Source organism: Gallinula chloropus (assembly GCF_964237585.1).
Source record: "Gallinula chloropus genome assembly, chromosome: 37".
In the NCBI taxonomy this organism is placed as follows: Eukaryota; Metazoa; Chordata; class Aves; order Gruiformes; family Rallidae; genus Gallinula; species Gallinula chloropus.
This window is the reverse complement of record NC_140122.1, coordinates 155,516-167,316: the sequence shown is the minus strand read 5'-3', so window position 1 is coordinate 167,316 and position 11,801 is coordinate 155,516. Positions and strand designations below refer to the sequence as shown.

The 11,801-nt window shown below is 65.1% G+C and overlaps 1 protein-coding gene across 1 annotated transcript in view; it reads right to left on the bottom strand.

The window, feature by feature from the left end:
- Positions 1-2,842: 2,842 nt before the first annotated feature.
- The window catches only part of LOC311203202 (uncharacterized protein), a 27,828-nt gene continuing 18,869 nt past the window's right edge, over positions 2,843-11,801 (bottom strand). Inside the window, exons 9-12 of the mRNA XM_084277851.1 lie at positions 9,381-9,521; positions 7,295-7,598; positions 5,375-5,484; positions 2,843-3,476 (exon numbers count right to left, since the gene is read on the bottom strand). Of these exons, the coding sequence (XP_084133977.1) occupies positions 2,859-3,476; positions 5,375-5,484; positions 7,295-7,598; positions 9,381-9,521 (1,173 nt within the window). The 3' untranslated portion in view covers positions 2,843-2,858. The remainder of the gene's footprint in view (positions 3,477-5,374; positions 5,485-7,294; positions 7,599-9,380; positions 9,522-11,801) is intronic.

Sequence of the window (11,801 nt, the reverse complement as noted above, 5' to 3'; positions counted from 1 at the left end):
GGGCAGGGGGACCTGGGGGTGGGTGAAGGGGGTTGAGGGGCACCAGGACCCACCTCAGGGGGTCACCCCCCCAAAACGTGTCCCCTTGGTGGGCAGGGGGACCTGGGGGTGGGAGAAGGAGATTGAGGGGCACCAGGACCCACCTCAGGGGGTCACCCCCCAAAACACGCCCCCTTGGTGGGCACCAGGACGGGTCTCGGGGGGGGTTGGACCCCAAAACACGTCCCCTTGGTGGGCAGGGGGACCTGGGTTGGACCCCCTTGGTGGGCACCAGGATGGGTCTCAGGGGGGGTTGGACCCCCCAAAACACATCCCCTTGGTGGGCAGGGGGACCTGGGGGTGGGTGAGGGGGGTTGAGGGGCACCAGGACCCACCTCAGGGGGGTCCCAGAGGGGTCCCAGGGGGGGTCTGGCCCCCAGAACGCGGCTCCTCACGGCTGGAGCTGGAGAAGTTGGTCATGAGGGACCCCCAAGACCCCCCCCCCGTCCCTCCAGCAGGACCCCGACACCGCGGCTCCTCATTGGACACTCAACGCACCCCCCAAGAAGCCCCCAACCCCCCCAAGTCCTCCATGTCTCCTCTGGGTCTTTCAAGCCTTCCTCCTCCTCCTCCTCCTCCCATCCTCATCTTCCTCCTCCCATCCTCCTCTTCCTCCCCCACCACAGTCCCAAGCTCAAGCCTTGGGGGGGGGGGACACATGGACCCCCCCACGGACCCCCCAGACCCTCCCAGTTCCTTCCAGTCCCAACCCCAGAAGACCTTCTGGAACCTCCCAGTTCCAGGAGGGAACTGGTTGGAAACCAGTCCACCCAGTTCTCTGGAAATCCCAGTTTAACCCTAACCCAGTCACTGGGGCTGAACTGGGCTGGGCTGGGCTGACTCAGCTGCCCCTGGATGGTCCAGACTTGCCCTGGGTGGCTCCTCAGCCAATCAGCTTCGGGCTTATTCAGGAGGTCCCTTAATGAGCTCGGGTGTTAATTGAGCTCCAGGCCAAGTCCTCACGGTGGTTAATTAGTTGGTGCTAATTAACCTGGGGGGGGGGGGCAGGGAGGCCGAGATTCGGTGGGTGGGGAGTTGTGCCCCCAGTTACTCCCAGTTAGCCCCCAACGCTCCCAGTAGCCTCCAGCAACTCCCAGTTTGCCCCCAAAAGCTTCCTGGCCCAACACTCCCAGTCCCCTCCTCCCAGTATGCCCCACGAGCCACTGGTCCCAGTTCCTCCCAGTTGCCCTCAGAGGCTCACCATCCCAACACTCCCAGTTGTCCCCAGTGCTCCCAGTGCCCTTCATGTCCTCAATGCCCGAGTGCTCCCAGTTCTTCCCGGTGTCTCCAGTGCACCCAGTTCCTCCCAGTTGCCCCACTGCCCTCAATGTCCCCACACCCCAGTGCTCCCAGTTGCCCCTAGGTGTCTCCAGTGCCCCCAGTTGTCCCCAGGGGCCCAGTTCCTCCCAGTTACCTTAATGTCCTTGATGCCCCGGTGCTCCCAGTTGCCTCCAGTGCCTCCCAGTTGCCCCACTGCCCTCAATGTCCCTACACTCCAGTGCTCCCAGTTGCACCTAGGTGTCTCCAGTGCCCCCAGTTCCTCCCAGTTGCCCCACTACCCTCAATGTCCCCCACACCCCAGTGCTCCCAGTTGCCTCCAGTGCCTTCAATGGCCCCACACCCCAGTGCTCCCAGTTGCCTCCAGTGCCTTCAATGTCCCCCACACCCCAGTGCTCCCAGTTGCCTCCAGTGCCTTCAATGTCCCCCACACCCCAGTGCTCCCAGTTGCCTCCAGTGCCTTCAATGGCCCCACACCCCAGTGCTCCCAGTTGCACCTAGGTGTCTCCAGTGCCCCCAGTTCCTCCCAGTTGTCCCACTACCCTCAATGTCCCCACACCCCAGTGCTCCCAGTTGCCTCCAGTTGCCCCCAGCTGCCTCACTGCCCTTGACACCCCAGTGCTCCCAGTTGCCCCCAGTTCCTCCCATTCTGGATGGAAAGCTGCCCGGTTGGGGCACTGAGGGGCTGGGGGGGGGGGGTGGGCAAACTATAGGGACCCCCCAAACCCTACAGATCCCCTCTAGGGACCCCCAAACCCTAGAGGGACCCCCCCAAAACCAGGGGAGACCCCCCCAATAACAGGGTGCCCCCCCAAACCAGGGGTGCCCCCCCAATAAGAGGGAGCCCCCAAAACCAAGGGAGCCCCCCCAATAAGAGGGAGCCCCCCCAAACCAGGGGTGCCCCCCAATAAGAGGGAGCCCCCCCAAACCAGGGGAGCCCCCCCAATAAGAGGGTGCACCCCAAAACCAGGGGTGCCCCCCAAACGAGGGAAGCCCCCCCCAATAAGAGGGAGCCCCCAAAACCAGGGGAGCCCCCCAATAAGAGGGAGCCCCCCCAATAAGAGGAAGCCCCAAAACCAGGGGAGCCCCCCCAATAAGAGGGAGCCCCCCCAAACCAGGGGTGCCCCCCCAATAAGAGGGAGCCCCCCCAAACCAGGGGTGCCCCCCAATAAGAGGGAGCCCCCCCAAACCAGGGGAGCCCCCCCAATAAGAGGGTGCACCCCAAAACCAGGGGTGCCCCCCAAACCAGGGAAGCCCCCCCCAATAAGAGGGAGCCCCCAAAACCAGGGGAGCCCCCCCCAATAAGAGGGTGCACCCCAAAACCAGGGAAGCCCCCCCCCCCCAAAACCAGGGGTGCTCCCCCCAGCCCCCCCTCCCCCAACTTCCTACCACCCCCCTGAATAATAATTAATAATTATTATTAATAATAATAATAAAGCGCCGCAGGGGGGTGGGGGAGGGGTGGGGGGGGGAGGGGCCACACCTTGTTTTTTGGGGGGGGGGGGGAGGGGTGGGGATGGGGGTGGGGGGGGGGGTGGGTGTCAAGAGCTGGCGGCCGTACTCTGGGGGACACAGACCCCCAAAAGAGCCGAGTCCTCGTGGTAGGGGTGCGCCCCTCCCCCCCCACCCCCTCCTCCTCCTCCTCCTCCCCCTCCCCCACCCCCCGCTGAGCTCATCACACCCCCCCCCCCACCCCCAATTCCTCCTCCTCCCCCCCCTCGAGTCCGGTAATTTGATTGGCTGAAAGAGTCCGGCTGATGCCGCGGGGGGGGCGGGGGTGGGGGTGGGGGGGGAGGGGGAGGAGGAGGAGGAGGAGGAGGGGGTGGAGGGGGTGGGGGTGGGGGAGGGGGCCCCCCAAAATCCATCCGTTCGTTGGTGGGACCCAAGGGGGGGTTGGGAGGAACCGTTGGCGGGTGATGATGCGGCAGCAGCGGCGGCGGCGGCGGGTGGTGGTGATGATGATGATGGTGGTGGTGGTGGTGAGGTGGGCGCGGAGCTCCAGGGGGGGGTCCTCCTCCTCCTCCTCCTCCTCCTCCTCCTCCTCCAGGGGGTCCTTGAGGGGGGAGTTTGGGGGGTCCCAATGGGGTGAAGGCGTCGGTGACGGCGGGCGGTGGGACGATCGGGTCCCCCCACGGGCGGGGGGGTTGAGTTGGGGGGCCCTGGGTGGGGGGGGAAGAGAGAGAGAGACAGAGTGAGGGGGGGGTGGGTTGGGTGGTGTCACCCCCAAATCGGGGGCTACTTCCCCCCCACCCCCACCCCCCACCCTTGTTTGTGGGGGTCCCCAAAGTGCCTCGGGGAGGTGGGACGTGGTTATGGGGTCTACAGGGTTGACAGGTCGTGGTCACGGTGTCCCCAAGGTCTCGGTGTCCCCAAGGTCAGGGTGTCCCCAAGGTCTTGGTGTCCCCAGGGTCTCAGTGTGGTGGTCACGGTGTCCCCAAGGTCTCGGTGTCCCCAAGGTCAGGGTGTCCCCATGGTCACGGTGTCCCCACGGTCACGGTGACCCCAAGGTCTCTGTGTGCCCAAGGTCACGGTGACCCCAAGGTCACGGTGTCCCCAAGGTCTTGGTGTCCCCAGGGTCTCAGTGTGGTGGTCATGGTGTCCCCAAGGTCAGGGTGTCCCCACGGTCTAGGAGTCCCCAAGGTCTCGGTGTCCCCAGGGTGTCAGTGTGGTGGTCACGGTGTCCCCATGGTCTTGGTAACCTCAAGGTCTCAGTGTCCCCAAGGTCACAGTGTCCCCAGGGTCTTGGTGTCCCCAAGGTCTCGGTGTCCCCAAGGTCACAGTGCTCCCAAGGTCACGGTGTCATGGTCATGGTGTCCCCAAGGTCTTGGTGTCATGGTCACAGTGTCCCCAAGGTCACGGTGTCCCCATGGTCACAGTGTAATGGTCATGGTGTCCCCGTGGTCACGGTGTCCCCATGGTCACAGTGTCCCCATGGTCACAGTGTCCCCAAGGTCTCGGTGTCCCCAAGGTCACGGTGTCCCCACGGTCACGGTGTCCCCAAGGTCATGGTGATCCCAAGGTCTCAGTGTCATGGTCTTGGTGACCCCAAGGTCTCTGTGTGCCCAAGGTCACGGTGACCCCAAGGTCACGGTGTTCCCATGGTCACAGTGTCCCCAAGGTCAGGGTGTCCCCATGGTCTTGGTGTCCCCAGGGTGTCAGTGTGGTGGTCACGGTGTCCCCATGGTCATGGTGTCCCCAAGGTCACGGTGTCCCCAAGGTCACGGTGTCCCCAGGGTGTCAGTGTGGTGGTCACAGTGTCCCCATGGTCATGGTGTCCCCATGGTCTAGGAGCCCCCAGGGTCTCAGTGTCATGGTCACGGTGTCCCCATGGTCACGGTGTCCCCAAGGTCACGGTGTCATGGTCATGGTGTCCCCAAGGTCTCAGTGTCCCCATGGTCACAGTGTCCCCATGGTCATGGTGTCCTCAAGGTCTCAGTGTCATGGTCACGGTGTCCCCAAGGTCACGGTCATGGTATCCCCAAGGTCACAGTGTCCCCCAAGGTCACGGTTGTCATGGTCATGGTGTCCCCATGGTCACGGTGTCCCCATGGTCACAGTGTCCCCAAGGTCTCCTTGTGACAGGGTCCCCAATGTCCCCACCTCAGGGTCACCGTGTCCCCAAGGTCCCGATGTCAAGGTCCCGGTGTCCCCAAGGTCACCATCCCATGGTACAACGCATCCTCATGGTCTCTGGTGTCCCCAAGGTCCATGTCACACACCCAAGAGTCACTAGAGGGACCTCAAGGGTCCCCAAGGTCCATGTCACCCACTCAATGTCCCTTGAGGTTCCTCAAGTGTCCCCAAGGCCCATGTCCCCCACCCAAATGTCACTAGAGGCTCCTCAGGGGTCCCTGAGGTCCATGTCCCCCACCCAAATGTCACTAGAGGTTCCTCAGGGGTCCCTGAGGTCCATGTCCCCCACCCAAATGTCACTAGAGGCTCCTCAGGGGTCCCTGAGGTCCATGTCCCCCAGCCAAATGTCACCAGAGGCTCCTGAGGGGTCCCTGAGGCCCAGGCCCCCCATCCAGCCGTGGCCGGGGTGTCCCAGGGGCGGTACCTGAGGACTCTGCATCTCGTAGTCGGTGGGGTGGGGGGCGGCGCCCCCGTAGTAGCGGTTGCTGTACCGGTAGCTGCGGTTGTCGTTGGAGGAGGAGCCGCTGGAGCCACCTGCCAGGGGCAACGGGGGCGTCAACCCCGCTGGCGGGGGACAGGGAGGTCCCCAGAGGGACTGGGGTGGCTTGGGGAGGTGTCACCAACTGGGACATGGGGACTGGAGGGGATGGGATGGGGACTGGAGAGGACAGGAAGGTCGTGGCAGCCTCAAGAGCCACCACCAATTGGGACGTGGGGACTGGAGGGACTGGGATGGGGACTGGAGAGGACAAGGAGGTTGTGGTGGCTCCAGGAGCCACCATCAACCAGGACATGGGGACTGGAGGGACTGGGATGGGGACTGGAGAGGACAAGGAGGTTGTGGTGGCTCCAGGAGCCACCATCAACCAGGACATGGGGACTGGAGGGACTGGGATGGGGACTGGAGAGGACAAGGAGGTCGTGGTGGCCCCAGGAGCCACCACCAACCAGGACATGGGGACTGGAGGGACTGGGATGGAGACTGGAGAGGACAAGGTGGTTGTGGCAGCCCCAGGAGCCACCACCAACCGGGACATGGGGACTGGAGGGACTGGGATGGGGACAGGAGAGGACAAGGTGGTTGTGGCAGCCCCAGGAGCCACCACCAACTGGGACATGGGGACTGGAGGGACTGGGATGGAGTCTGGAGAGGACAAGGTGGTTGTGGCAGCCCCAGGAGCCACCACCAACTGGGACATGGGGACTGGAGGGACTGGGATGGAGTCTGGAGAGGACAAGGTGGTTGTGGCAGCCCCAGGAGCCACCACCAACTGGGACATGGGGACTGGAGGGACTGGGATGGAGACTGGAGAGGACAAGGTGGTTGTGGCAGCCCCAGGAGCCACCACCAACTGGGACATGGGGACTGGAGGGACTGGGATGGAGTCTGGAGAGGACAAGGTGGTTGTGGCAGCCCCAGGAGCCACCACCAACTGGGACATGGGGACTGGAGGGACTGGGATGGAGACTGGAGAGGACAAGGTGGTTGTGGCAGCCCCAGGAGCCACCACCAACTGGGACATGGGGACTGGAGGGACTGGGATGGAGTCTGGAGAGGACAAGGTGGTTGTGGCAGCCCCAGGAGCCACCACCAACCGGGACATGGGGACTGGAGGGACTGGGATGGGGACAGGAGAGGACAAGGAGGTTGTGGCGGCCACAGCATTCACCACCAACAACCAGGACATGGGGACTGGAGGGACTGGGATGGAGTCTGGAGAGGACAAGGTGGTTGTGGCAGCCCCAGGAGCCACCACCAACTGGGACATGGGGACTGGAGGGACTGGGATGGAGACTGGAGAGGACAAGGTGGTTGTGGCAGCCCCAGGAGCCACCACCAACCAGGACATGGGGACTGGAGGGACTGGGATGGAGACTGGAGAGGACAAGGTGGTTGTGGCAGCCCCAGGAGCCACCACCAACCGGGACATGGGGACTGGAGGGACTGGGATGGGGACAGGAGAGGACAAGGAGGTTGTGGCGGCCACAGCATTCACCACCAACAACCAGGACATGGGGACTGGAGGGACTGGAGAGGACAAGGAGGTCGTGATGACCCCAGGAGCCACCACCAACCGGGACATGGGGACTGGAGGGACTGGGATGGGGACTGGAGGGACTGGGACGGGGACTGGAGAGGACAAGGAGGTCCCAACAGGACACAGAACCTCAAGGAGACGACCTGGAGCTTGTGGCAGCCACAAGACCCAGTGTCTGCTTGTGACTGGGATGAACCTGGGAGGGGACTGCACCCCCCAATCCCACCCCGACCCCCTCAAGACCCCCCCCCAAACCCAGCACCTCCTCGTTTGGAGACCTGTGGGGCTGCCCAGTGTGTCCTCACCCGAGCTGGAGATGGAACTGGTGGTGCTGGTGCTGTGGCTGTGCTCCATGGCCGGGCTGGTGGAGGTGCTGTTGCTGGTGTTGGTCCCCTCGTCGCTGGTCTTCTTGAAGAAGTTGTGCTGCAGGGCGTAGAAGGGGGTGATGCGGCTCCGGGGCTCGTAGTCCAACATCCGCAGCACCAGGTCCTTGAACTTCAGGTAGTCGGAGGGCGCGTGACCCTGTTCCCCCGCCCGGCGCCCGCCGGGGCCGCCGCTCTCCACACCCAGCACCTCGTGCAGCCGACGCGTCCCCGGGACCTTGTATTCCTGGGGTGGGGTGGGAGGTGGGTTCTCAGGGGGGTTTGAGGGGCTTCTGGGTGGGGTCTGAGGGGGTTGGGGGGCTTCTAGATGGGTTCTGAGGGGTTTGAGGGCTTCTAGGTGGGTTCTGGGGGGGCTGGGGGGGCTTCTGGGTGGGTTCTGAGGGGGTTGGGGGGCTTCTGGGTGGGTTCTGAGAGGGTTGGGGGGCTTCTAGGTGGGTTCTGAGAGGGTTGGGGGGCTTCTAGGTGGGTTCTGAGGGGGTTGAGGGCTTCTATGTGGGTTCTGAGAGGGTTGGGGGGCTTCTAGATGGGTTCTGAGGGGGTTTGAGGGGTTCTAGGTGGGTTCTGGGGGGGCTGGGGGGGCTTCTGGGTGGGTTCTGAGGGGGTTGGGGGGCTTCTGGGTGGGTTCTGAGAGGGTTGGGGGGCTTCTAGGTGGGTTCTGAGAGGGTTGGGGGGCTTCTAGGTGGGTTCTGAGGGGGTTGAGGGCTTCTATGTGGGTTCTGAGAGGGTTGGGGGGCTTCTAGGTGGGTCTGGGGGGGTTGAGGGCTTCTAGGTGGGTTCTGGGGGGGCTTCTGGGTGGGTTCTGAGGGGGTTTGAGGGCTTCTAGGTGGGTTCTGAGAGGGTTGGGGGGCTTCTAGGTGGGTTCTGAGGGGGTTTGAGGGGTTCTAGGTGGGTTCTGAGGGGGTTTGAGGGGTTCTAGGTGGGTTCTGGGGGGGCTGGGGGGGCTTCTGGGTGGGTTCTGAGGGGGTTGGGGGGCTTCTGGGTGGGTTCTGAGGGGGTTGGGGGGCTTCTGGGTGGGTTCTGAGAGGGTTGGGGGGCTTCTAGGTGGGTTCTGAGAGGGTTGGGGGGCTTCTAGGTGGGTTCTGAGGGGGTTGAGGGCTTCTATGTGGGTTCTGAGAGGGTTGGGGGGCTTCTAGGTGGGTTCTGGGGGGGTTGAGGGCTTCTAGGTGGGTTCTGGGGGGGCTTCTGGGTGGGTTCTGAGGGGGTTTGAGGGCTTCTGGGTGGGTTCTGAGAGGGTTGGGGGGCTTCTAGGTGGGTTCTGAGGGGGTTTGAGGGGTTCTAGGTGGGTTCTGAGGGGGTTTGAGGGGTTCTAGGTGGGTTCTGGGGGGCTGGGGGGGCTTCTGGGTGGGTTCTCAGGGGGTTTGAGAGCTTCTAGATGGGTTCTGAGGGGGGTTGAGGGGTTCTAGGTGGGTTCTGGGGGGGTTTCAGATCTTCTAGGAGGGTTCTGAGGGGGTTTGAGGGCTTCTGGGTGGGTTCTGAGAGGGTTGGGGGGCTTCTATGTGGGTTCTGAGGGGGTTTGAGGGCTTCTAGGTGGGTTCTGAGGGGGTTTGAGGGCTTCTAGGTGGGTTCTGGGGGGGTTGGGGGGGCTTCTGGGTGGGTTCTGGAAAGTTGGGGGTCTTCTAGACAGGTTCTGAGGGGGTTTGAGCGCTTCTAGGTGGGTTCTGGGGGGGTTTGGGGTCTTCTAGGGGGGAATGAGTGGGGTCAGGGTCTTCTGGAAGAAGATCTGAGGGGTTTGGGGGGCTTCTGGGGAAAGACCGGATGGTTTGGGGGGTCCCCAAGGGGGTTCTGAGGGGCTTGGGTGTCCATGAGAGGCCCTAAGGGGCTAATGGGCCATACTGGGAGGCACTGGGCCATACTGGGAGGCACTTCAGAGCCACTGGGGCATCCTGGAAGTCTCCCAGGAGCAACCAAGTGGGTCCTGGGAGGTCCTGATTGGCTACTGGGCTATACTGGGAGGCCCTTAAGAACTTCTGGTGCGTGCTGGTTCTTACTGGTTCCTACTGGTCCGTACCTTCTTGCTCTCCTTGTTCCTCTTGAGGGCCCACCCCCCTTCTGGAAGCTTCTCAAAGTACTTCCTGGCTTTGGGGGCCTGATCCAGCATGTGGGGGGGGGGCAGCCCCAGCACCTCCACGATCCGGTTCATCTGGTCGGCCTGGGGACAGGGAGAGGTTGGGGGGGGACAGGGAGAGGTTGGGGGGGGACAGGGAGAGGTTGGGGGGGACAGGGAGAGGTTGGGGGGGGACAGGGAGAGGTTGGGGGGACAGGCAGAGGTTGGGGGGGGACAGGGAGAGGTTGGGGGGGACAGGCAGAGGTTGGGGGGGGACAGGGAGAGGTTGGGGGGGACAGGGAGAGGTTGGGGGGGGGGGACAGGGAGAGGTTGGGGGGGGGACAGGGAGAGGTTGGGGGGGGACAGGGAGAGGTTGGGGGGGGACAGGGAGAGGTTGGGGGGGGGACAGGGAGAGGTTGGGGGGGACAGGGAGAGGTTGGGGGGGGGACAGGGAGAGGTTGGGGGGGGACAGGGAGAGGTTGGGGGGGGGGACAGGGAGAGGTTGGGGGGGACAGGGAGAGGTTGGGGGGGACAGGGAGAGGTTGGAGGGGGACAGGGAGAGGTTGGGGGGGGGACAGGGAGAGGTTGGGGGGGTCAGGGAGAGGTTGGGGGGGGACAGGGAGAGGTTGGGGGGGTCAGGGAGAGGTTGGGGGGGGACAGGGAGAGGTTGGGGGGGACAGGCAGAGGTTGGGGGGGGAGAGAGGTTGGGGGGGACAGGGAGAGGTTGGGGGGGGACAGGGAGAGGTTGGGGGGGGGGACAGGGAGAGGTTGGGGGGGGGGACAGGGAGAGGTTGGGGGGGGGACAGGGAGAGGTTGGGGGGGGGACAGGGAGAGGTTGGGGGGGACAGGGAGAGGTTGGGGGGGGACAGGGAGAGGTTGGGGGGGACAGGCAGAGGTTGGGGGGGGACAGGGAGAGGTTGGGGGGGACAGGGAGAGGTTGGGGGGGGGGACAGGGAGAGGTTGGGGGGGGGACAGGGAGAGGTTGGGGGGGGGACAGGGAGAGGTTGGGGGGGACAGGGAGAGGTTGGGGGGGTCAGGGAGAGGTTGGGGGGGGACAGGGAGAGGTTGGGGGGGGACAGGGAGAGGTTGGGGGGGGGGACAGGGAGAGGTTGGGGGGGACAGGGAGAGGTTGGGGGGGACAGGGAGAGGTTGGAGGGGGACAGGGAGAGGTTGGGGGGGGGACAGGGAGAGGTTGGGGGGGTCAGGGAGAGGTTGGGGGGGGACAGGGAGAGGTTGGGGGGGTCAGGGAGAGGTTGGGGGGGGACAGGGAGAGGTTGGGGGGGACAGGCAGAGGTTGGGGGGGGAGAGAGGTTGGGGGGGACAGGGAGAGGTTGGGGGGGACAGGGAGAGGTTGGGGGGGGGGACAGGGAGAGGTTGGGGGGGGGACAGGGAGAGGTTGGGGGGGGGGACAGGGAGAGGTTGGGGGGGGACAGGGAGAGGTTGGGGGGGGACAGGGAGAGGTTGGGGGGGGACAGGGAGAGGTTGGGGGGGGGACAGGGAGAGGTTGGGGGGGGACAGGGAGAGGTTGGGGGGACAGGCAGAGGTTGGGGGGGGACAGGGAGAGGTTGGGGGGGACAGGGAGAGGTTGGGGGGGGGGACAGGGAGAGGTTGGGGGGGGGACAGGGAGAGGTTGGGGGGGGACAGGGAGAGGTTGGGGGGGGACAGGGAGAGGTTGGGGGGGGACAGGGAGAGGTTGGGGGGGACAGGCAGAGGTTGGGGGGGGAGAGAGGTTGGGGGGGACAGGGAGAGGTTGGGGGGGGACAGGGAGAGGTTGGGGGGGGGACAGGGAGAGGTTGGGGGGGGGGACAGGGAGAGGTTGGGGGGGGACAGGGAGAGGTTGGGGGGGGGACAGGGAGAGGTTGGGGGGACACACGGGACACACACACACGTCCCCCGTGTCCCCAAGGTCCCGGGGGGCCCCCCAGGGATGTCCCCAAGGGGACTCTGACTTAGTTGGGGTGTCCCCAAGGCCACCTCGGGGGGTCCCCAGTGCCCCCTAAGAACACCCACCCCTTGGTGCTCCCCCAGCTGGCCAAGCCCTGCCCACCCCTTGGCCCCGCCCACCCCCATTCCCCCAATCACCTCTCTCCTGTCCCTATCCAGGCTCCTCCCACCACCCACAGACCCCGCCCCCTCCTGCCCACCCCCTTCCCACCTCCCCGTCCCACCAGTGCAGCCCCAACCCCCCCAAACCCCACCCTCCCCATTGGCCCCGCCCACCCCAGTCCTGCCCATCTCCAGGCTCCTCCCACCCCCCCACCCACAGACCCCGCCCCCTCCTGCCCACCCCCTTCCCACCTCCCCGTCCCACCAGTGCAGCCCCAACACCCCCAAACCCCACCCACCCCGTTGGCCCCGCCCACCACATTGGCCCCACCCACCCCC